The 26,816-nt window shown below is 38.1% G+C and overlaps 1 protein-coding gene across 3 annotated transcripts in view; it reads left to right on the top strand.

The window, feature by feature from the left end:
- TMEM245 (transmembrane protein 245) overlaps positions 1-22,262 on the top strand; it is a gene marked incomplete at its 5' end in the record, with an annotated part of 78,157 nt that extends 55,895 nt beyond the window's left edge. For all 3 annotated transcript variants that reach the window (XM_084210846.1, XM_084210847.1, XM_084210848.1), the window contains 4 exons: positions 10,510-10,610; positions 11,925-12,099; positions 14,253-14,447; positions 15,464-22,262. In XM_084210846.1, the coding sequence (XP_084066972.1) occupies positions 10,510-10,610; positions 11,925-12,099; positions 14,253-14,447; positions 15,464-15,509 (517 nt within the window). In that variant the 3' untranslated portion in view covers positions 15,510-22,262. The remainder of the gene's footprint in view (positions 1-10,509; positions 10,611-11,924; positions 12,100-14,252; positions 14,448-15,463) is intronic.
- Between the last annotated feature and the right edge of the window lie 4,554 nt (positions 22,263-26,816).

Genomic DNA, 26,816 nt, shown 5'->3' on the forward strand with positions numbered 1-26,816 from the left:
TACTTCTTAAACACAAAAGCTGTCTGTGTATTGTTTTATATACACATGATTTCAATCAGTTATTCAAAGAATATTTCAAAGAAAAATGTATGTTCAAAGAAAATTTCAGAAAATAATTTATTTGCGCATACTTAATCTTTAATCCAAAATAGACATGAAACTATGAAAAAAAGGTCATTATTACACATATATAATTTTGGTGATAAATATATATATTTAGGATATAAAGTGGTTCAGTTCTGTGTTGTTAGAAATTAGTATTTTTGTTTGCTAAATATAATTACACTGAACAGAGAGTACCTAATGATAATATGCCAGATATTAATACTAATTTTCATGGACTGTGGCTCTAGTTATTTTGCATTAATTAAACCTAACAGGTGAAGTATAATCAAATTACGTTTTTTCCCAACAATAAATCATGGATAAATTTAAGGTTGGTAGCTATTTAAATAGTCTGTAAATTTAATCTGAATTTTACAGTTTACTAACCTTAGTTCACGAGAGTATCTAAGTGCATAACCTGATGCTGAAGCAGACAGTTCTGTTCTCTCTGCCCTGCAGGCTGGTATCAAACATATTAAGAGGCTACTGAGGACTCCTTGCTTTTTGAGGGACAGTGCTGATATTTTGCCATTGGCTTCTTTCATATTGCAAATGGCATGTTTTGTATATTCTAACAGTAGCTTGTCGTAGTGTATATTTCTAGTGTGTAATTCTCTGGCTGTCCAGTGTTTTTTAAGACTGAAAATATCTGTAAACATGCAGAGGATGTGGGTTAGTGCATCTATGAGTGGGAGCACATTTAAACATATAAGCTGATTTCCCTGCAATTTTTAATATAACTATACTGCAACTTAGGTGCAAGTCCCTTAATTATGTGTCGCACTTAGGCTTTATTTATACACTACTTTTCTTTACTACAGCAGTTTTTTAAAAGTTACCTCTATGTCTAAACCCAATATTTGAATGAATGAGTCATTCATTGGTAATGACATAAACTCTACCAGTAAAGAGAGCGATGCTTAAGTTACATCTGAAATTTAGATCAGCCAATTAGCCTGCCTTAGAAGCAAAGAGAAAAACTAACTGGAAGGGATGGCAAGAAAAAGGTTGCTGAAAGACTTCAATATATAGGAAAAGGATATTCCATCAGGTATTTCTAAGAATAAAAGTATAGTGTTAGAATTATTTTTAGCATAATGTTGCAGGGTTCTGTTTTTGCACATCTGATAATTCTTTATGTGTGTTTTAATGTTGCAGTATATGTTATTATAATCTTGGTTAGGTTTCTGCTGTCTAAAATACAGATGTATTGTAGTGTAAGAAGACAGCATGAAGTCTGATATAAAACTTCAGGATTTCCTGATATTTCAAAGATTTAACATCACAGTTTTAGCTTTTCACTCTTTTCCAGTTATAAGGTCAATCCATTGTTTATTGTCTCCACCAACATAAGCAATGAAATACTCCCTTCTGTGTGCTTGTGTTTCATAATTTTATAATATGAATAATCTGAACAGCCTAGGAGTTTCTAAATGTAAGACTGCAATGGATCTCAAGCAGTATTGACTCAAGACAGCTGTTGCTCTCATTAATGAACTTTTCAAGCTAAAATGGCAATCCTAAAGAATTTACATCCTTACAAGTGGTGTGGGGAGCAATAAATATTAATACTAATAACTGAGTAAGGCTGAAGGGAAGAGAGTGCACATCTGAACAGCAAAATATTAAAGGCCCTGGAAATGAGAAACTATCCTCTTAAAAGCTGAAGTTTTTGCTATGAAATGAAAGGATCATAAACTTCAGTAGATAGAAATAGGCATATAGCACCTAGAATAGGTGCTGAGTTGGATTCATTTACTGAAAGCTGCATAAAATGCTATTAAAACTAAAGTATAATTTTTCAACTGCAACAGGAGCAACAAGCAGTCAGAGGGCTGAGGGGATGACAAGGAGTACTCAGCAACCACAAGGCTCAGGTTGTTGCAGGGGGGAGGTAAATTGATGTTGTTTTGCTTATTGCTGTGAAGTTAAGTAGAGGAAATCACATTGTAAAACCTTTCTTATGGATGAGCTTTCTTATGGAAAGTAGAATCTCAGAAATTACAGTGACTGTAGAAGAGCTTCTAGAACAAAACAGATTAAATGAGCATTAGCAAATTGTTGGGAATGACTGATGATAAGTCACTATAGAAATCTCAGGGGCAAAATAAAAAAAAAGTTGTTCCAGGAAACCCAGGAAATACAAACTTGTAAGCTGGATGGGTATTGGTACTGTAAAGCTTAGTAGGAACCTGCACCTGGTGAATATGATTTAGTTGCAAAGAATCAGTGGAGTTTTCACAGACGAGAAGTTCTGCCTCATGTTTTTTGTAGTGTGGGCAAACAAGACCCTTGATAAGTTCATCTATGTGCTATGTTCTACCAAAATTTGATACAGGCTTTTTACAGTATCACAAGGATAAGGGGTATTGTCTTTATACAGGAAGAGGGTATGTTTAAATTAGATATAAGGAGGAAATTCTTTATTGTGAGAGTGGTGAGACACTGGAACAGGTTTCCCAGAGAAGTCGTGGATGCAGCAGGATTATAGAGAAACTCAGAAGACAGCAATGTCTGGGAAGTAAAATGACTGATGAAATGTAGTGTAGATGAAAGTGATATACGTGGGGGAGTACCAGTCCTAGCTTCACACATCAACTGATTACTGCTCTGCTGACTCTTATCACTTGCGAGCTGTATTTTCTGGTACACAGGCTAGCTCAGTGCTTGGTAATACTTAAAAAACATGTGCCAGGCTGTCATGGTTTGAGCCTGGCGCAATGCCAGTGCCCCCAAGAAAATGCTTCCTCCCTGGTATCTGCTGTGAGAGGCGATCAGAAATAGAGCAAAGCAGGCTCAGAATAAAAAAAAGGAAAAACTTTATTAGCCTACAACTATACATAAAGAGAAACACAATTTGGAATGAAAACCTTACATGTCTCATCCCTCCTCCTCCCCTCACCAAATTTCCCATACATCTACCCTTCAAATCATCAACTCTTGATCTGTCACCACCCTTTAGATAATCAATTCTCAGTTCATCAAGGAGAAAGGAGTCTCTCTTGCACCATGGGCTTCCCCTGGAAACACAGTTGAAACTTCTTGTGTTTCCCAGTCACACATGGCACCGCCTGGAGATCATCTGCCAGCGTGACCTCTTCCTTCCACGCCCAGTGCTCTCACCACTGTGCATCGACCAGAGCTGCCTCTAGGGTTTTCCTTTTCAAGGATGCTTTGCCCAGTTCCAAAAAAGTGCAGTCTCTCACCTTTGGGACACATGTTCCCCTGCCAAATTTCACCCCCTGGGGCTGAGGGGTCTCGAGAACAAAGATCCTCTTCTTCTTCCCGGAGGGCACCAACACCACCCTCCTCCTCACCCGTCATCGTCTCTGTTCACGCACTCCATCACATCACTGCACTTCCTTGGCTCTGAGTCACTGCCTCCCCCTAAACGCAGTCTCTGTGTCACAGGAAAAATGGTTCTGTCCATGACTATACAAGAAAAGTCCGGCTAAAGGCCACTCCATCATCTCCTCCCAACTAGGATTCTTCTCAATTCAGCTGGCATTTTTCACTTGCAGGGACTTTCATCACACTTGCCCATTTCCTGCTATTCCGTCTCTATTTCTCTCCTCATTCAGATCCAGGAAGATCAGCATTTGTAAGGTTCTCATTATCCAAAAAAAGGGTTCAAAGTCTCAGGCTCGGCCTGTGCAGAACTCCGACGGGCACCTTCTCACCTCCCCCCCTTCTCCTTCTTGGCTGGCCGTGCTATCAAATCTCAAGGTGGCACAGACACCAGCTCGCTCTCTCTCGCGCTCTCTCTCTTTCTCTCCCTCTCCCTCTGGGGGCAGTCTGCCCGATGTCTCTCCGGGTTCCTCCACCCTTCCATCTTGCAGGGCCTTCTCCTCCCTTCTCTGTCCAGGCTCCCAGCCTACCTGACTCCGGCCTCGTGGCTTCCCCACCCAACTCAGAGCCGGGCAGGGGAGGTCCGAGCTCTTTCATGGACCGGAACCAAGAGAATTTTCCCCCAGGACTTCTCAGCTTTTAACCCCCTGTGTTCTCAGAGGTGTATCCAGTGGCCACACCAGGTGCCAATATTCAAATCTGAGCACCTATTGGTTTGACCACAGCATCCCAAAAAAACCTACTTCCTCTCAAACCACGACACAGACATATCAAACGTTAAGATTTTTTTATCACAGACCTAGAAAACAGAAACATAGAATAGTCCCATTGTATGAAAGAATGAGTTACTGTGTGCCATTCTGGTTCCTGCATCTTAAAAAGCTAGGAGTGCAACAAGACTGGTTAGAGAAATGTAGGCATGCATCAGTTTCTCTGTGAGGAAGGACTCTTCAGCCTAGAACAAAGGATGTTACACAATTGAAGTTTCTACCATCAGAACCAGTGTAAAAAGGATGACTGAGTTGGACTGTCTATGGTCCCTTCTAGGATAAAATATTTGCATCACCAAAAAGTGACCAGGCACTTCCAAAAAAATGCATTGGTTCTTGAAGCAGGCAGAAGAGCATGGGAAAGGTCTTGCAAAAGAACACTGGCGTTGCAGCAACTTGCATTATTGAACAGGACGACTAAGAAGATACATGAATTGAAGATTAATTATTAGAAAGCCTGCATATGAGGTTCATAATATCCCCTGAGGTGGAAGCAGAGGTTGGAAGAATGCTCAGGGCAGATTGTTGAAGAGGTTTGTCTATTTCCTTTGTTCCCTTAACATCTGCTTCTGGACTCTGCTGGAGATGGGAAGCTGGTTAGACAGACCTTTGGGCTGAACAAGTTTGCCTTTTTTATGTTATGTTCCAAGATCAATTTTAAGACCAGTGCAGTATTGCACATAGTAAAAATTGTCTACTGGACATGTCTACTGGAAATGTTAGAAACAGGTGATTCAGAAATAACAGGTCCTTTCAAATGTGCTTCTCAGAAGAGTAATTGTAAGCTTACAATTACAGGTCAAAGTAGTAATTAAAAAATGAATACAGATACAAAGGCATTTTAAAGAAATAGATCTAGAATTTCTCACAGATTAATTGTTATTTTTCACAGAATGTAGACATTTCTCTGTTAGGGAAGGATGTCTGTGTGCCACTGTGTACTTCAGGCTGGTTGCCACACTTTAATGGTGTTTTGATAAAGTCATTGGAGCCTTGTCCTGCCTTGGGAGGCATATGCAATATTTGCATCAGTTCTACCATCTGGAGGAACCATGCTTTGATAGAAGACTGTATCACTTTATCTGATTAGTGTCATTACTAGCCTGCATATGTTGGAGCTGTTTTGTTTAGTTGTATCATTCATGAGGAGGAATTAATTTCAGCAGCAAAACTGTTGAAATCTTGTCATGGAGTCATCTCTGGAAGTAATTTGCATATTTATATTGCTCCTGAGATGATCTTACTCTGTCAAGAAACGCTTCCTGCCACTTCAGCTTTATTCGTAGCTGGAATCTGTCTTAGTGCACTTAGCTTACTTTCATGTTAAATTTGAAACTGAAATATAAAGAGGGTCATTTTTTATCCCTGAAAGAACAGAACCCTTAAAGAGAGTCAAAGAACAGGTTAAGAGGTTTTGTTCAAAAGGACTTCTTGAAGTCATTTCATTCTTCAATGTTCACCTGGTGATCATTTGAAATTTGGGGGATTATTGTAGAAGAAGAATACATTGGTCTTTTCAAAGACAATAGCTGTCACTGGCAACTTGTCTTTTGCGACAGATCTTGGTGGTGTGTGAAGAAAGTAACTTCTTCGCACACCACAGGGAGTACTGTGGTTTTGAAGTTAAGGTGACAGTGAGTGTTAATTTCAGCTGGGGTGAGACAGCACTGATATGTTCTTGCTCTCCAGCCATGAGTGTACTGTTCTTTCCTGGTAGGAATGCAACTATTTAGGTCACTGCTTATGAGTTGGCTGGGGAGTGGAGACCTGAGCTATTTTGTTAAAACTAACCTGTCATGTAACCATTGTCATGAATTCACTGTAAAAATGAAAAAGCTGATTTCATTGTAGAAAGTGTCATGGCACATAATGAAGACTGTGCTGGCAGGTAGACAGAGGAAGGTTGATCTGGGACAGAAATGAATCTTTGGAACAGGGGAATGGAAGGGCTCCTTTCATGGGACACTTCTGAGCTAACCTGTTCTGAAGATAAATTTTGAAACCATGCTGTGAAATTTTGAATGCATTTTTCTTATTCTTTGAACTCTCTTTTAAAATGTGATGGTTGTATTCCCAAGAGAAACTGAATAGCTGAGGTCTCTTAAAGCATCATTTTGAATTAGCCAGTTCTCTGTACAGAAAGGTTTGCAACAAAGATGTAGTACAATCCTTTTAGTCTCTACTGAGAAAATATGGGAAAATACCAAACAGTGGTGTGAGGAAGATGACAAAAAAGTGAAATTGTCTTATTCTAACAGTGTCTTTGGCCGAGGGTTGCATTTTAATTGGATTATAAATTGTTGTATGGATTGTAAAGGATTTTGTAAGAATTTAGAGGACCACTATTTCTTGCAAACTTTTCCAAAGATGAATACCACTTTTTTCTAGTTTTTACTCTCATGCCCATTCACAAGCTGGGGTTCATATGCCTGTTCATATAAATTTAGTATAATAACCAGAAAATTCCTCTTCTGAACTTATGATATGCTTTCTCTAATCTTTCTGGTAACTCAAATTCTCATTATTTCAGCCCATATGCTCTTCTTTCCTCCAGTGCTGTGGGAGCAGAGAGATCTAGACAATCAAATTAACTCCAAGGTCAAAAAATCCATGATCTGAGCTGAAGGGCTCTTTTCAGCTGGGGTTGCTGCAGCATTAGGTTAAAATTTTTGAAATCTCATTGTGTCAGTAACAGTGAGCAGACTTTACCTGCAGGCTCTGTGAAGTGCACCTGGATTCAGGTGGACATACATTTGATATAAACTACAGTAGTAATAAAAGGGATGCTCTAGACTTTTTTTTGGCCAGCCTGTAAAAGAGAAGAAAAAAATCCATGGAACCCTGAAAAAGGGGCCCTTTCCTTTGTGGAGTCTACAAGCAAATTCACTACCTTAGGGACAGAACTTAGTAGAAGGAACTTTTACCCAAAAATAAAAAAAGTAGGCCAGCTGTGCAGAAGCATTTCACAGAAGTTTTTTCATTTTTAATCTGAATAATATATAGCAATACCCATGCCCTCTGATTTTTATTTATTTTAATTTTGCATGCTTTTCAAAGCTCACTAAAATGGAATATGTATGTCTGAGTGTGCCTTGTGCCAAATTGGCATGAAGTGCTCATAAATTACACATTTGCAGATTACAGCTCTTGCAGGTAAAGTGGTTCATCCAGATACAGTGCCAAAGTGAAACGTGAGCAGCAATTGAATTTTCTGATTTCTGAATCATACAATTACTCTTGTATATAAAAAGAAGCTGTATGTGTGCCAGTAATGTATTAAGAGATGAAGCTTACTTACTGTCATAATTACACCAGGAAGGTCTGCATTTTACAGATGGTAATTAATTCATGCAGCACTGGCACACCCACATCATCTTTAAGGTCTGGTATCTCAGGTGCAGAGTGGCTGAAGCAAGCTGCTGATAAGATTCTAGTGTTTTCAGAATATTTTTTTTGCTGCCTTAACCGTGAAGCAAAATAGATATGAATCTCCAGAGTTTAAGATACAATTTTTAGTTTTTGTGACAGTTACCAGAAAGTAACAAATATGAGTTTTCAGAGAGATTAAGGTTCTCATGGTCCACACCTGCCACAAAGTAGTATCCCTTGTGCTTTTATTATGTTTTGTCTTCAGTTGAGGCAGACACAAACCAGAGGGAGGAAGAGTAGGAGAATGAGACTAGGTGTAGCCTCCTCTCTCCTCCTGCTTGATCACTGGCACTTCTCAACTTCCAGCACTGTGAGGTGGCTTCTCCTCTCAGTGTATGAATTGTGAGTGTTAGAAGCACGGAGCCAGCGAGATGCTCTGCTGTTCTACACTCTACCAGAGGTATGCACTGTTTGGCCTTTGAAACATACTGTGTGTCAACTTGCAGAATGGCATCAGACCAGGACCACCTGTTAGTCCCAGACTAGTTTTTCTGTTGTTCTACCAGTGCATCTGACTGCCAAGTCCTTGAGCTGAGACTAAGAAAGCAACTCGTCTTCTAGATACCTTCAATGTTTTTTTCTCCTGGATTGCTGTCTCTCTTTTGGCTACCATAATAGCACTGTCTTCCCTTCTTCTGTAGTCTCTCTGGGAAAATCTAAAATGACTGCTTGTAGGTGGTTATTTTAATTTCAGCTGAAGTTGATACTTCCCATACTTTTCTCAAGCTAGAGGCCTGTCTCATCTCTTGTACACTGAAATGGAGTTTTGGTGCATATGTATAGAAAATGTTAAGACCTTGTAAGTTTTACTACAGTACAGAAAACTTCTTTTTGGTAAAAATAAGGAGATACTCAAGGACTGTTATAAAAAATATGACATCTGTGATGTGTTTGTGCCATAGTTCCTGTTGGATAAGAAAAAGATTTGCTTGAAGATTACTGCACAGGTTCTTTTTAGAAAGATATTATGCTCCTTTGGTATCCTCAGAAAGAGTAGACATGAGTTAAATGTCACAAAAAATGCAGAAAATTAAGACTTTTGAGTAGCTAAAGTATGAAAGTATCTTGAATTTTTAATGCAAACTCACATTTAGCATTGTTACTGGGTCTTGGATCTTGGGATTTTCCTGCCTCCTTGCCATTTTTTTTTTTATGTCTGAAACTTCTTTTCTTATAACTCAAATACAATTGCGTATGTCACACTTCAAACTATGTAGATTTTATATATTTTGGTCTGGTTTTCCATTTTAATATAATAAAAGTTCGTCTAAATGGAGAAGTATTGAGGCTCTTTTTTTTACTGGGGCCACCACATTTGTAAATGTTCTCTGCCTTTCTTTTTGCACCATATAATTCTTGCCTGTCAAAATTAGACTTGTTAGTTCAGGTCATTCTTTAAAGCTTGCTTTTTTTTCTTTATTTTTCCTTTCCCTCTTTTGGAGGGAAAACGGCTGACAACAGTTGCTTCTGGTTAGTCTGTTAAGAGAATCTCACATTTTGAACAGTAGTGTTGATGTGTGAGGTTTATTATGCACTCATAGCTTCCAGTGAATGAATTTTAAATAAGATAATTTTGATTCTGAAGTTATGTAGGAATCTAAAAGTGAGCCCTTAGGTAGGAAACAATGGCAAAAATATGCACACTGCCTACAGAAATAAGAATGAGGATAGTGGCCAAAGGAGCAAAAACTGGGAGTCTTGGACTTCTTCTTGGTAGCTCAGAAAAGACTCTGCCCAGTAACTTAATACCACAGAATCACAGGTTTCTTTGCTACAAGGCTTTATGGACTCAGTGGAGAAAGGAAACTGTGCTGTTACAGACTTTAGATCTGAAAGGGCAGTTTTTCTATGCCCTTAAGGATTGATGTTGTGTGTCTTCCTGTCCTCTTTGCCCTACTGCCAGAGTTCCCAAAACTGCCAAGACACAATCACTGTAAGTTATGAATGGGAAATTAACATCAGGAAACTTCATGTTTATTTTTGCTAAGAGGGTGCATGTGCCACCACTTATGCAGTGATGGAACTGTTAGAACTGTTCTTAGCTTTGGGACTTGGTTTCTTGGATTCAAGCTGAAATAGCGATTTCAGGAAACTTGGCTTCTCGAATAGGGGTGAAAAACTGACATAATACATTAATGAGATGTAGCAGTTTGAGATTATGGTTTTTGTGGCTGTAGATCTAAGGCATGGGTTTCCAGTTCAGTTACAGGATATTCCATATGTGTACCTGCCCTAGTGCTGTAGAAATGTCAGAGCACTTAGCTCCTGTTCGCTGTCCCATGAAGCCGTGGTCACGCTTAAGAGAGGAGAACTTTGGGTTCAGTCCTGTTTCAGTAGGATTGAATTAGATTCCCAGATTTACTGTTTGGCTTTTAATAATGTAGCCTAGTAAACAACCTAAAAGCTGGGGGGATCCAGCGAAAAAGGGCAGGTATAGAAATGTAAGCAGATAAAGAAAATGAAGAAACACCTAGAAGAGGAAAAGAGGAAAGGGAAAGCACTTTGTACACAGAATGGTACTGCTTCTTGTAGAAAATAGGTTATTTTTGATAGAGAATGTGGTCTCAAACTTGAGCAGTTTCTTTCAAGGAATCTCTCCCTGGAACCCATTGTTTTTTGTGTAAAGGCTTTTAATTACATACGTGGTGAATATTTATTCTTCTCAGAGGGAACAGATGTGTAAAGGGTTCAGTGTTACATTTTGAGATGTGTAAAGGGTTCAGTGTTACATTTTGAGATGTGTTATTTGTGGCACTGATGGCTTTTCAGTTATTCAAAGCAACCTGTGTGTGTATCTTTGTAGTTCTTGGAATCCTCTTGCTAATAAAAATTAACAGAGTTTCTTTGATTGTTTTAGAGGTGTGTTTGATGCTTCCCTCAAAATGGCTGGGTTCTATGGACTCTACACTTGGCTGACTCACACTATATTTGGGATTAACATAGTCTTCATACCATCTGGTAAGAATTTGAGCAATTATATTTATAAATAACATTATGTAATTATTTATTGTACAAAATCAGAAATATTAAGTGTTGCTGACAACCTTAGGTCTGGTCTTGGAGGATCTGGCTGTGTGAAGGGTGGAGAGAAGGCCCTCATTGCTGTCTTACCCTGAGCCTTGCCTTTTTCTGTTTCCACAACACATTCCCTGCCAGCTATTTTACCTCTTTCTGTTTCATTTGCTACATCCAATTCCTTCTCTCTTGTATTCAGTACAAGTATTTTCAGATTTTTTACTTTATTCTACCTGTCTTAGCTTCTGTTTCTTTCACAGTTGACAGGTGCTGATTTTTCAAGATGTCTAAATGCAGGAAGAGGTGGTATCATGGAAATGCATGATAGAGGAATGCTTCTTTTTCTCAGTAGTGTTGTCTGACTGTATTACCAGCCTCTGGTTTTCTTTTAATATTTAATCCTAGTTTTGGAAATGGCTGGACAGTTTCTCAGAGAAAAACCTTCTCCCCTGCTCCTCTTTGCCCTTCTTTCTCTAAAAGGAATGATGATAACAGTAATTGCAAAATGTTTGTGTACAAGGAAGCATAAGGGACATGTTTGTTGCTATGAAGCAACAAACCCCAGTATAATGGGAAATGGCTGTATTGTAAAGTGCAACTGTCTTAAAGGCATTGGTGGTCACTATACCTACTTAGATAGTAATCAGTCTTATTTTTTTCAACTACATGCAAAATCTTAAAGGTTTTTGCTTTCTGGTTAATGAGAAAAAAAAAAACAAAAACTACCCCACTTAGTTGTGCTTTGTATTATGTTTATAATACAGGAGGTGCATTAAGTTATAGTGGCAGCAGATCTGTATTGCTTTAGATTACAGCAGGTCTTTGTTACAAGTAGAATGGTGTGCAGCTGTGTGCACATGTTTGCATACAGAAATATGTAAGTCATAAATCTCATGCTTGCCTGCTTTCTCACTATTATGGGCAACTGCAGGAGATGCAGTAAGTTAGAGTGACACTTAGGTTTGTTTGCTTTTTTACACAGTAAGAGATCTACAATTGGTATAATTTCAAGTTCTTCTAAACTGATGCCTCTGAACTCCTTATGACTGTCAGTTGCTGAAGCTCCTCTGTATGGGGAATGTTCCTAAACCACAGCTATAAAACACCAAGAGCCTCATGTGGCACAGTGCTTTATTTATAGCAGTTGATGGAAGGGGGACTTACTGGTGTGGCAGAAGTGTCAGAATGTAACTGCAAATATATTTGTGAAATATGTTTCTGTGATCTTTTTTTCACTTCTGCTTCTGTGTGCTCTAGCATTAGCAGCAATCCTTGGAGCAGTGCCATTTCTGGGGACATACTGGGCAGCAGTGCCTGCAGTCCTAGATTTGTGGCTTGTGCAAGGACAGGGATGCAAAGCCCTTCTGCTCTTGGTTTTTCACCTCTTGCCAACATATTTTGTAGATACAGCAATTTATTCAGATATATCAGGGTAAGTACATTGAACACTTTTTAAAATTAGCATTGTAAAAATGATTGACAATCACTGATGCCTTTAATTAAACTCATTTTTCTGAACCATGCAAAACAGTATCTTCAAGCTCAGGAATAACCTCATAGTAAGCAGTTTTACTGGCCTAAGTGCCTTCATTTTCCCAGGCCACTTTTCTGTGAGCTTTGACACTTCAGAGGTCTTGAACTCAACCTCAGCAAAATGAGCTGTTTCAGTTGGATTGTTAGAATTAGTTTATGTTTTCTGTTTATCTAATTACTGAGTAAAGGTGTGTAGCATTTTCTTTTTATCTCCTAATGCCAGATAATGTTGCAGAGCAGATAAAACCATGAGCTATTTTGGGACCAAAAAAAAAAAAAAATAGAGTTAATGTAGAATAAGGATATAAAGTGGTTCAGTTCTGTGTTGTTAGAAATTAGTATTTTTGTTTGCTAAATATAATTACACTGAACAGAGAGTACCTAATGATAATATGCCAGATATTAATACTAATTTTCATTGATTGTGGCTCTAGTTATTTTGCATTAATTAAACCTAACAGGTGAAGTATAATCAAATTACGTTTTTACCCAACAATAAATCATGGATAAATTTAAGGTTAGTAGCAATTTAAATAGCCAATAATTCTTCTGCTTTCTAGAATGCTTTTTTTTTTGGACTGTAGAGGATACAGACTCTGTTTACTCTCCAGAAAATATATGGGAGAGGTATAGATTTTCTGACAGTGGAGGAAAATTGTGTTCTTCCCAATAAATTGAACAGTGAGCATCATGATGTCTTGCAGATTAGATTAAACCTATTTGAAATAGCTATAATTAGGTTATGCAGGGTTTTCCAAATGGATTACCTTTGTACTGTAGTCCTTTTTCATTAGGCGATCTGTTGTTTAATTTAGAAAACTAGGCAAAAAAAATGTTTAAACTGATGCAAATTCTGGGAAAAAAGGAAGTTTTTAAAGGCTTAGAAATTAATAATATATATGTTATTGGAGAAACAGAAAACATCAGGCGTTTGTCTCCTCAGGAAAGCAGTCTGGTCCTGCCAGTAGGTTAAGTTTGATCTGGGTGAGACATAATTGAGGTGTGTCAGATTTAATAGGTCATATTTCATGGCCTTGTTTCGCACACAATTGTGTTGAAGGTAAAGACCTAAAATTTCGGTTTTGAGTAGAAATCAGGACCATGGTAGAAACTTCAGGAGCTGCTGGAGCTCTGAATTGACTAGCTGCTATTTTCTATGTATTACACTCAGAATTTAGAGGAACTTTCGGGGAATTGTGTGCCAAATTTCAACTGTATTTTTTTCTTCTACAATTCCATATTGCCATCATTATTTTAGGTATAAAAAATGAAGAATGATGAGCAGGTTTTGTGTAAATGCTGCTGGTAGCATTCACATTTTGCATCTGAACACAGGTGCAAAACGTGAATCTGAGATACAAAAAATAAAAATGGCATGGTTTACTTGCTGCCTTAAAAGCTGTTATCGAAAAGCTCTTCTGGGCCCAAGTTTCCAGTAAATATTAATATGTTCATTAAAATCTGGTTTGGTTTTTCATCTGAAAAGGTTAAAAGCTAATGATAGCAAACACTCGATCTGAGAGGCTTTTTTAGAGCAAAATGAGAAGACATGGCTATTTCTTTAAAGACTGTATGCTAACTGTTCTTTAAAAGATGCACTGCAACTTGCTATCATCAGCCAACTGAATGGCTTTGCTCAGGGGTCCTCATAGTACCTGTTGCTAATTATGTTAAAATAAACAACAGTTCCTGACCATAAAGCATGAACAATCTCTGTAACCAGCCATCTTTCCACTCTCAAAATGGAAGTGTGTTTGCCATTAAGTCCTTCAGACATTGTTCAGCAGATGTCTGTAAATTAACTACTCCGCTGAGGATCTTACCAGCATTCCAGGCTATAACAGTGTTTGATCTGTCGTGCAAATACAGCACGGAATACAGCTTGGAACCTTTGTGCAGTCATTCAGACAGCAGTTTATAGTGTAAATATGGGTAGCTATAGCTAGCTGGGTCGTTTCCTAAGCTTAATAAAACTTCAGTATTAATTCACATTTTTTAATTAATAATGCTGTGTTTGTTGTTTTTAATTTAATTTTGTTGTTCTTGTGGCAGAGGGGGTCACCCTTACCTGACAGGCCTCGCAGTAGCTGGTGGAGCATATTACCTGGGACTGGAAGGGGCCATCATAGGACCAATTCTACTTTGTATACTTGTGGTCGCTTCCAATATATATAGTGCCATGTTGGTGAGTCCGACGAATTCTGTGCCCACTCCATCACAGGCAGCGTGGCCGTTACAGATTTACCGGTGAGCTGTAAATGTCTTACTTGGATCAATTGTGTTTTCACACACATCAGTGTACCTACTCACAGGTGTAGGGAATGTGTACAAGGGTTTTATATAGTAGTGCACTCACATCTGCGAGAGTACTGTAGTATTTGAGGAGGATTCTGCTGTCCCGTATTCTAGAAATAAAAAGTATGGCTAAGTAAAGCACTCAATGGAACATGTATATAGGAAGTGTTTATTTAATGTTCTCAGCCTCTTACAGAAGGCTCATTTAGAAAATTTGCTGATAATACCTTTATGTCCTGTAATTTATATGTTGCTGCTATGCTACGAGATGATTGAACAAAATTTTTGAACTTTTATTCCTGGATATCTAGGAGTTCATTGCCCTTAAAAAGGGGCCTGCCCCAAAACACTTCCTTTTTATGTCCTAATGTACAGTACTGCAAAATATAAACATAGATTTAAAAAAATGTAATATCATTATATGCCATTTTTCCATTAAAAGTATTGTCCTTAGTAATGTCATTGAAGTTACAGAATTATGGAATATAGGAATGTATCTTTAAACTGTACAGTTAGGAATGGGATAATAATAATAATACAGTTAGGAATAAACTCACAATTGAATAACTACTTAGAATTGTAAATCACATTGTGACAATATTAGCAACAGTAGCTATTTTAATGTTTCTGCTGTCTTATTAAACTATATAGGTTAGCTCATTATACATATATCTTGAATAGGATTCTCTGCTTGTCAGAAATAATTCTTCGCCTTATTCACATGAATAGTGCTGTCTCCTTTCATCTGTGTAATTAAGGAGAAAAACTGCTAATTGGACCTGTCTGTAGTCTCTGGCTTGTAAAAGTTACATTCCAGTTGCCCTGTGTGAAACAGAGCTTCCAAGTACACAAAAAAAATCTTCATGTGTGTTTGGTTCTCCTTTATTTTAGAGGAAACAATTGTTTAAAATCACTGGGCAGATTTGTGTCTTACTTTTCATTTTTGTTTTCCTCCTCCCATCTCCCAGGTCACCTAGAGAGACTCCTGAGGAGGTGAAAATGTCTGCAGAGTGAGGGAGGTGCTGGGCTGTGCCTCTACAACATGAGGGATCGCTGTCTTCTGTCTTGGGTTCACAACAGCCGTGGATGGCCTTCTGTCCCTTCCCAGCTGTGCCTGGGGGCAGCTCACAGGGAGGCATAGATTGGGTTTTAGGAGAAAGCACTAGAACATCTGCTGGCCTTACATTATTGTGCACTTTGCCTCTTCAAGAGAGAATGTCTACTTCCCATGGCTTTGCATACCAACACACAGTCAGCTGCCTTGTTGAAGACTTCGAAGACCTTCTGTCTTATCAAAAGAATAGTTAAGAGGACAGGTACATCCACTGGAGTCGTTATCTTACCTGCTGAAATTACTAACTTGGCTTTTATTTATTGGGTTACTTGTCTTATTAAACTGTAGTAGCTTTAAAGGAAGCTGTAATTCCAAAATATTTGTTTTTAGGCAATCGGGCAGCAAAAGAAGGGCAAACCACTCATTGTGAAATGAAAGTATAATATAATAGTTTGCTTCTCCTCAAGGTGTTTCTTTATAAGCTTCAACCATCATCTGTAACTCATAATAACACTTAAATATTATTCACTTACACGCGCTGAAATTTTATGTTGTAGGAGACTGGCATTTTTAATATCTTCCTGATATTTATAGAAATGGAAACTGTTAAATGTGAGTTTTCCTCTTACTGACATAGGAAGACTTGTTTAAATAGTTTAAATCTTGCCCCCATTTTCAGCAAAATCTAATATGTTGCTGTTTATCCACCCTCCCAGTGGAGTCATCTTGTCAACTAAATTTAATCAAAGGCCTTAAGTGTTTTCAGACAGTAGTAATGTAGGATGGTCACATCTCCTTCCAGTAATAGGAAGAAGTTTCATGAGGATTGTTTAATGCTGGTTTTCAAATGCTGTGGCTGAGTTCCATTCACTTTTTAAAGAAATTTTACTACCAGAAAGAAAGGGGAGAGAGCATGGATTTTGATTTAGCTTATTTGGGGCTTTTTAACTCTCTAAGCATCTGGCCACATATCCTACTGAGATATAGGATATATCTTAATATATTAAGGTATATCTTATTAATAAACAAAGATTCTGAATATGTATTTTTGCTTAAAATGCAGCTTTGGTGACATTTAAGGCCTTTTGTATTGATTGTCGAAGCATTTTGACACAATGGATCTTTATAAATGGATCCTTTTTGTAAATGAGAAGTGGGGTTTTTTGGTAAATGTTTCATAATTGCACAGCTTTTCCACAAATCCAGTGAGGCCCTAGTACAAAGTAGCAGATGTGCTTGCTTAACCAAAGAACCACCATTCAGTTTCCAGTAACTCAAATTGATTTCAGAGTTTGATTGATAATGAGTTGTACTAAATATAGGCATGCCTTGTATTTATTGTGGACAGTAATTCAATGCTTGAAACAAAGGGATCTTATCCAGGAATAAGGATAACTAAGATTGGTGCACAAACAGCTTGCAGATGTTTGTTTTACTTGAGCTCCAGGAGTGCTGACAGGTTTGGAAGGTTCTTTCTATGATATTGTATGTATTTTTACATTGTTTTGAAAAATACATTGCCATGGGAAATGATTGGAAAGTACTCTGGTGCTGAGTAATGAAGAAAGTCCTGGTATAGGTTTGCAATAAAAAGGCTGCGTAACAAGACACAAATACTCTGCTCCTCAGATTCTCAAAATAAGCTGCTGCAATTTTACTGATAAAATTGTATGTTTTAAATGAGAGGGGTGAAGTATGCTGTTTGTGCACACTTGCAGGTTTGTGCTTGAGGGGGAGACTTGGGCTTAATTTAGTAGGTTGACTCAGGTTTATCAAAATATGGAAACATACCATTTAATATTTTAAATTCTGAAAGATCTACACATCACTAACTGAATAAGAAGAATATGTTGCTTGAATCAAGTATCTGTATCATCTCCTTGGTTTTGTGGCTTATAAAAAAGCTTAAGTGAAACATATTTTTATAATTGTTGGTGGGATAGGGTGGAGGATGTGGGGAAACCTCAGGCTTTACTGAAATACTCCTGCAACTTTCTAACCAGCTGGAATGAGACCACCATGATATTCAGGCAATTTCTTTATTGTATTACTTTTTTTTTTTCTTAGTTCACAGTTTTGCACTGAATTGTTGTGTTCTTGTAGCTTCTTGTAGATAGTATTTAAAGCACCTCTTTGCTCACTGGTCAAGACATGTTTATTGTCCACATTTGCTATCCCATTTTCTGAGACAATCTTTCATACTCCTGTGGTACTCGACTTAGTCATTTTAAAGAGTCATTATAATGCATTATTTTGTTTGGTTTTAAGTTTTCTTCTTCCCCTTCAACCAATTGCCTTAGATCAAAGAAGGGTCTCTGCTGTGAAGATTAAAACCATGATTGAGACACCGTTAACTTCAGTAATGCAAATGAGTAAAATCACCTGGGAAGACACATTGCTGGTTTGAAATGTTCCTTTTCCATTGTGAAATCCTTTTATATAGAGAATTCACATCTGATGGAATGTTGTTTAGTTTGTCCTCCTTTGAAATGAGGCTTCATTTTGATGCTTTCTGTTCCAAATTCAGCTCAGACTTGCCATGAAGAACCATCCATAGTACATCCTTACTCAGTAAATGTAACTTCAGAAGCTCATGCTCTGTGCTGTTCCTGATTGAGGAACTAACTGTATGGTTCAGTAATGGTGCAGTAGCAGATACTGCCAAAAAGAAAGAAAAATAAGGAACAAAACTTTCAATAACACCTTCTTGGAATAGGAAATATTCACTGATTTTCACCATGTTCAGGAAAAAAACCACAAAAAAACCCAAAACACAAAATACCACCTTTTATGAAAGAGCATATTTTGATTATTCAGGTTTCATGTTTAGCAAGTGTCTAATTACCAGCAGAAATAGAATAACTTGTCACTGGGTATTTAGCAATCTATATTATTTTCTGAGCAGACTCAGCCTTTGTAAGAATAGTTTAGTATAGATCAGTCTTGAAAAGAATCAAACTGGTCATTTTGACATCTGGCTTGTAAAGTGCCAGTTCATGGTTATATTGCCTCATCTGCAAAAACAACCAGCAGTTCTGTGGGACAAGTTTTTAGTACATGGACTGTAGCTTTCAAAAAAACTAACTCAGCCCACTCCCTGCTCCAAGATCCCGACAACAACAACCACCCAACCAATAAAAAAAGCCCCACCACTCTCTGCAGTGTGGTTTTCTTAGGAGAGGCCATCTTTTCTATAATGCTTGTAGGCAAGAAATTAATGGTCTTCAGCTTTACTGTAAACAGTCATTCCAGGACCAGGTACATACTAAGTGTATTTAGTACATTTAGTGTTCAGTAATTTACAGTTCAGAAGGGAATGCTTGTAGTAATGCAAAACAATGTGGTCTTATGGTACTGTGAAATTCAGCTGTGGTGGTTTTTATTGTTCTCCTTGGGGAATTGCAATCAAGTGTAGTGCCAAAGGGCTGGTGCTGTTTCTGGCACTCGAGTCCAAGTTAGCCTTTCCTTCCTGTACCTTGGCTGAGCACTGGTGTAGCAGAGCTGGCAGAGGTGACTGTGTGCCAATTCATGGCCCAGCATGTTAGCTTCAGGTCACTGTACATGCTGGCTTAATTGGATCCATCAAGGAACAAAGTGCAATGGGCAAGAACCTGTCACACATTCATTTTGGCAGACTTACTACAATATGGTGGCTTTCAGCACAGGTGCACCATGACCACTTGGGAGCAGAAATTACTTATTTTGAAAGGCTGCTTAAAAAGAAACAGTTTAACATTATTATAATACATATTATGCACATTTTTCAGAAGCTGAGTTGATACTCACACGATATTTCCATGCAGAGTGCTGTGTGTGTGCAGGTATACTTCGGCTTGTCTGATTTGAAGCTCTGTGGGGCTTCTCTTAAAGACACAGGGGAGAAGGATATAATGGATGTGCATTTTGTCAGAGATTATTTAAATAGGAAATCCATAATCTGTTTAATTAAAATAACAAAAAAGCATTTTTCAGGGAAAGTTGGGTGCGATATTTTCCATTGTGGGTATAAGCATAACTTTTTGAAATAGGTGTATGGCTGCAATGTTCAACATTGTTTTTCAGAAAGCCTCAAAAACAAAACTGGATGAAATTGTTCTCCAGTAAAAGCAAAAGCTGAATTGCTATGCTGCTGATCCCTAGTACTAGGAATACTGCAGTGTGGCCTTTCCTATGGACCTGATCCACTGAGAATGGAAAAATACTGTTATTCTACTGAGACTCCATAGCTTTGCATTGTTGGTAGGGGGTGTTTCCACAGCTGCCTTTATTCAGACATTGTTTATGTTATATTGACTTTAATTTGTCACTGTAGATAGTGCCACCTTAATGGATGCTACCTCTGGAAATGGCTGCGATTTCCTTGGAAGGTACTGAAGGGTGTTGGGGTTGGAGGTAGCATTCATTAGGTTTAATAGCAGAGGTAGCATTCTTCTAGAGATGCAGTTGCTTACCTTGAAGTTTGCAATTTTACAAGAGAAAATTGATTTGCCAGATAATCTTTATTGAGTGTCAGCTGACATCTCTTAAATCCATGGATGCATCATCTTTATAAACTCTGTATTGATTTGTATTTCAAAGGATTTCTTCTTAGTTCTTATTTCCTACACTTTTTGCTGAAGCCAACTTTGACAATTTCCTTATTATTCCTATTTCTACAAAACTAGTCTTAAAACTCTTAACAAACATTAGGGAGACTTGATCTTTGACCTGGTACTGTCTGTCATTTTACTAGGGTACCTTAATGCTTTATGGTAAAATTTTCCAAAATTGATTTTAAGTGATAAAAGTGGAAATAAGAAAAAAAAAATATGGAAAATTAATTTGGTGTTTTGAAAGAAACAATGCCAAAAGTCATAAACATATTCAGGGATTCTGCATTGGGTTTGCAAATGTGTATATTGATATGCAGTGTTATATAAATATTGAGAGTCTCTGTCCTCTTCAGACTTTAGGTGAAATTTTGTCCTATTTTTTTTTAAGATACCTGAAAACAAAATAGTGCCTGTATATAATGAAAACAAGCAACATTTTCTACAATTCATGTTTACTTGATACAGATTGAGGAAGAGCCAAGCAAATCCTGGTAGTGTGACTGCTGCTGTTTTACTGTCGTTCATGTAAAGTAGGGAAAAGCTGCGAGTAATGCATTGCTGAGAGATTGCTGTTCCTGGAAGTATTTGCACACATCCTCTAAAAAACTGCCAAAATAATTAGGTAATGAAATACATCTTCAGTTCCCCAGACTCTTAAACTCATCCACACCTCCTCTGGTATCTTGTTTGGAATATGGTTTAGTACATGAGAGTATTGCTTCCATCCCCATTTGGGAATTGATTCCAGGACCTGAAGGTATGCTTTCAATGTCCATACTGAAATAGTATGTACAATTCAGGAAGGAAGTGCTAGTTGGAAATAAATGCATCCTTGATCTGCTCTGCATATGGATGGACTTGGACAAACATAATTTATGTTGCATTGAATTGAAGGTTAATTTTTAAATATATAAATACTATTTGGTGACACCAAAGCCAGGTCTGAGTGAGATGCAGGGCAGATTTGCTTGCAGCAGAGTGAATCTGCAAGCTAATAAAGCAGACTGAGTGCTCTAGCATATATATAAATATATATATAAATGTATATATATATAAAGAACTTTTAGAGTGATGTTTTTAAAGCAAAAGGTTGATTTCTTCTCCTAGCCTCACTTTTTACCCACTAGAGTGTCATAGGCAGTGATGCAATGAGGACCTAAAGTCAAAGAAATGTTTCATGGTATTCATGTAGATTAAATGTAAGAGACATCACAAAGCCAAAAAGTAGCCATGCTACAAAAGTTCATTAGGCTTAGAACTGGCATCTAGGCCATAAGGCTGGAAAAACAAAATCCCAGTATTCACTACTCTTCTGCCAGTCTCAGCTTAAACCAGAATCTTTCTCAAGTATTGATACAAAACAATTTTGTGTTGTTCATAACTTACTGTCTGTGTAGGTCAGTGTTTTCAGCTTGTCATCTGTCATCACAAATATATTCAGCAAGCATTCAATTTGTTCAGATTGTTGCTTTAAAAACCGATTTTCTCTGCTTTAGTGATGGTTGGATGGTTGGAAACCAACTTTTTATATCAGTAGTTGGGTTCTTACCTATATATATATTTATATATATTTATATATGCTAGCTAGCATTTGATGTTTTGGTCAAAAGACGTGGGAGGGTTGGAGTTTTTTTCCCCTTGGGAAATTTTACCAAATCCAGAGAAACTTTTGACATCCTATCCTAAGACTGACTACACCCTACTCAAACCTAACAGCAAATGTTTTGCATTACAGAGCACAGGTTGTTCTAGTGTGTGTTCCTACCAGGCCCCATGGGGATTTGGAGCAATAACTTCTATTGTCTGTTGACACAAATTTTGTCTGTACATGTGATACATCTTCAGAATGGAACTGTGTTCAAAACTGATGTTATTGGTAATTGGGTTTGATGGAGTACCTGGTTTTGCATGTAAAATACTGACAATATAACCCCTATGTCCATCTGTGGCCCAATAAAATGTGTAAGTTAAGGCTGAGAACTACTTGTGTAGACTGCAGAGGTATTTAAACTAAATAATTTTGATTGTATGCACCAGTCCTCATCCTAATAAAAATGGGTTTTGTAGCAGGTTTGAGAAGCTTTTAACTTGATATTGTATTCACACTGCAGTCCTTTGTAAGCACAGAATGGTTAATATATTTTGAAATAAAATGCCATTAACATAAAGAGAACTGAGTTTGATTTGAATGATGGGCTCTTTGGAATCAGCCCCAAAGGCAGCAGTTAATCTGTGAAATAACAGGTGTGCTGGAGGCAAAGCTGGATCTGCAGCCCCTGTGTGTAACTGATGTCACTGAGAGAAGCCATACTTGGCTTTTCCTTACATTTTCTGTGGGAAGGGAAGGACACAGCCTCCAGGGTGGCCGTGGCTCAGCTGGCACCTGGCAGTTTGCTGCACTGCCTGCAGTACCACAGCCACACGTCCAGACCCTGCAAAAGCACCTGTAGGCAATTCAAGTGACTTCCATTATGGCCTGCTCTCTGAACTGGAAATGGTTGTTTAGTGCCCAAGTGGAGTTTTAGATCATGCTAAAATCCTGCATGGTCCTCCCTGCATGACTGCTCACCTTTAAAAATGAGCTGTGGCTGATGGTTGCAGTTTCCACCCCTCTCACTGTTCTGGGAGCAGTTGCCTTGAAGTATTTCCTACAGGAGAGTCAGTGTTAGCTGGTACCTCCTTAGTTCTCTGAAGGGATCAAACCTGCATGCATATACAGCAGGAGGGGTTTAACAATTGACTCCAGTAACATAATTATGATTTTTTTTTAATTGAGGCAAATTATCCAAGATTCTCAGAATTGCTTTAAAGTTAGAACCAAACCAAATGCACCTGTAATCAGGCAAGCCAAAGCACATCTACTTCTGTGAGAACTCCTTAGCTCTTGTATGGTTTTTTTAAAGTCATTTTATTGTGCACATAATGGTGTTTTTACTAAAGTAAATAAGGAGTTCTGTTCCACACCCATCTCAGATTAAATATATAGTGATGTAGCACCAGCCTATTCGCTCAGTCTCAACTGTTTCTTCAAAATAGTTCAGGATTTACATGTCCAATATAGTTCATAAACAGTTTGGGAGTGGGAGGGTAAAGAATATGGAGGAGTTATCAGTCAGATAACTCGCAAAAAATGTGCTTTTGAGCTTGACTAGAGATACAATTTAAAAGATTGCAGTCTTTTGGCTTTACCACATAGAAAAAAGCAATTGGCATTTGAGAAAAAATATACCCTAGACATTCAAATACATCTAGTTGACATCCAAACACATGGTGAAATGATAACAAAGAAAACTGAAAGGCGTTCAAAAAGGCACCAAGATGGTATCTCATGCTGTGTATAAAATTTCATGCCACTACTGAATTATAGTGTATAATCATATCAAATGCAAGAAGAATTCAGCTTCCATACTTATGACTGAAGAAGGTTTGTATCAGTTGGCATAGCTTTATATCAAACAATTAATAGCTTTCTTCTACTTTCCCAAACCAGAAATTACTCTGAGCAAGCTATTTTTCTCAAGGAAGTTCATGTTTCACATCATTGCAAGTAGTTCTTTGTTTTGTTATATGGGGTAATCTTTGAAATTAGAGTATTAGTGCTGCCATTACTTCTGCTGTGACGAGCCCCTGACAACTTCTTTGAGCATCTGGTTCCCTGAAGTCCTGAGCATTTACCCTTGCAAGTGTTTTGGTGAAGCTGGCAGATTCAGGATAGTTTAAGGAAGAGGCAGGTGAGGCACATTAGTCTCCTCCACTGCTGCTATGCCATTCTTGGTGTTGTAATAATAACTATAAAAATCTCCACCTGTTCCTTTGGTGTAACTTGATTTTAAACACCAAGGGCACTTGCAATACATGCAGATGAAAGGAGGGCTCAAAAGTGTGCACTGACAGCTGTGTGAGGTGGTTTATTGGGTTTTCTTTCTTTTTTGTCCCCTTGTAGACTTACAGCTGTGCACACACTTGCATTCTTGATTCACAGATGGAATCAAATCCTTATGCCTTAGATAACTAGGCTCTTTGCTTTATTTTTGCCTTTCTTACCAGAATCTGATCTTTTTTTATTAATAAAAAGTAAAACCAAGATCAGCTTTGGCAAACAGCTGCTTTTCTTTGCTTTAGAAGACAAACAGCAGAGAGACCATTGTGATAAAACTTTGAGAACTTTTGGCGCTTTCATAATTTGTTGATAAGTATCTTTCAGCTCAAGTTGTCTTACAAGTTTTAAGGAAAATCACACATCATTTTGGCTGGCCTGACTTAAACCCTCCTTTTGTTTTACGGGAGAGAAACATTTTTAATTTAGAAACTTTGCATGACTTAGCACATCCTTTTTAAAGCACTGCTGATTGCACACTTGGATTGCTCAGAGATTACTTCTTGGAGAGAAGTCAGGTTGAAAGCTTTGCACCTTGTGTTTCTCAGTTTTCCAAAGGAAAAAATTCATTCTCAGTGTCCTGAATGTAATTGAGCTTGTTTAGAAAAGGTATACTTGGGTAAATTTTGGCTTGTTTGAACTTACATAGAATTATGTAGTATGCTGAGTTTGAAGGGACCCATCAGGATCATTGAAGTCCAACTCCTGCCCCTGCTCAGGACACCCCAAGAGTCACACCACGTGCCTGAGAGCAGTGTCCAAACACTTCCTAAGTTCTGTCAGCCTGGTGCTGCGACCACTTCCCTGGGGAGCCTGTTCCAGTGTCCAGCCACCCTCTGGGTGAAGAAATTATTCCTAATATCCAACCTAAATCTCCCCTGACAGAGCTTCAGGCCATTCCTCTGGGTCCTGTCACTGTCACCACAGAGAAGATATGAGTGCCTGTCCCTCCTCTCCCTCATGAGGAATTTGTAACCAGTGAAGTCTCCCCTCAGTCTCCTCCAGGCTGGACAGACCAAGTGACCTCAGCTGCTCCTCATTCAGCTCCCCCTCCACACTCTTCACCAGTTCCACAGTTTCTTGGGACATTCACCCTTATGCTGGTGAGTTAAATTTGCTGCCTCCCCCATCTGGGGTTATGGATTGAAAGGCTGGGAGCATTTGATATGGAGAGTTAGAAATTAATCAGTGATCAATGGTACAAACAGGTTAATGATCACCAGATTAACAATAAGCACTATGGCTAAGGAGCATTTCCATATGATTCTCTTCTACCTCAATTTTACCAACAGAAGTAACAGGAGCGTCACATTTAAAATAATTAATCTTTTCTTAGATGGTGCAGTCAGTGACTTGTAATGATGAATATGTTTATAATTACTATTCAAGGGAAGATATCCAGGTAGGTTTATCAAACTAGAGTTATTTTCAAGACTGCTCTCATTAGCTTTAGAACTCAAATTAATGATGGCAAACTTGGGAAATGGCAGTCCCACCAGCCAGAATCATTCCAGGGATTTTGCTACTGGGCTGGTGATTTGGAGGGTTTACGTGGTAAATGTCAGGACGACACATGTTCAGTAAGTGTCCACATACAGGTTACAAGCCCCAAACAATAGAACAGAACAATTTAGTAATATTGATTGACAGTTAAATAATAACTTCATTATTTTATGTTTGCTGGTTGAAAGGAGCTGCAGGGTTTTTTCTGATAACGGAGATATCAGTCTTGGAGTGAGAACAATGTGAAGTGCAAGAGGACTTTGTGGTGTGGACTTTTGTTGTAAGACTTTGCTTAAATGTAATGCATTTCCAAAAAACACCCAAAAAACCAATCTGTACATTTCAGAAAGGGAATCTAGATCTTATTTTTATCAAAGCAAATGCTTGCTTAGATGCCTGTCAAAGAAAGGTCCTAAAAGGTCATCCTTCCCTGAGACATGCTGGAACTTTTTCGTGGTGAAGACAGTTCAATTCTACTCATTTCAATTCTACCTGGTAAAAGTCACAGCATCCTGTTCAGACGTCTGATGGAAAGCCTAAAACCAGATTATATCCCCTTCAGGAGGCAGCAATGTCAGGTTTTCTTTAGTTTAGTTTTGTTTTTTTATTTTTAAAGTTAATCTTCTGCAGTTTTTCAAACAAATTCTGTTCTGTGTAGAGCAAAGGCTACTGGCTTTTGTCAAATGCCGGCTTAGCTGGAGGCTTTCTAGAAGGGAGTCAGTGACAGGGCAATTCAGCAGCTTGCACACTGGGAATGCCAAACCTTTTATTGTGCTTCTTGGTGGTCTGTAACTGACATGTAATAAGTTATTTCTTTGCTTTATGAAACACAGTTAGGAGGTAGGTGTAGCCAGACTGTCATTGCTGCACTATTGCCATGGTGGTTTTTCTGCTCCCACTTTTTGGTATGTCCTGTACGCTGTAAAGCCAATTTCTTCATGAAGATTTAAACTGGGTTTTTTTTGGTTTGTGGTTTTTTTTTTCTTTCAAGAGGAAATAAATTTGATTTTCCCTTTGAAGTGTTGCCAGTGAATTGATAGAATCCAATATGTTTTCCTAGCCATTTTTATCTGGGAAAGTGTCAGCTAGTTTGAACTCTCCGCTTACCATCACCACTGCTTTCAAAGCATTTAAAAGCTTGCCTTTAACACACTTCTGTTCTTTTATGAGAGCAAATGAATGCCCTGTGGTGACAAAAGCTTCCAATATATTTAATTTTCCAGCCATTCCAGAATGAACTACCTTGCAGTGGTAGCTATTAAGTAGCTAAACAGAATTTTCTCAGTTTCTGTACG

Source organism: Fringilla coelebs (genome assembly GCF_963513975.1).
Source record: "Fringilla coelebs genome assembly, chromosome: 1".
In the NCBI taxonomy this organism is placed as follows: domain Eukaryota; kingdom Metazoa; phylum Chordata; class Aves; order Passeriformes; family Fringillidae; genus Fringilla; species Fringilla coelebs.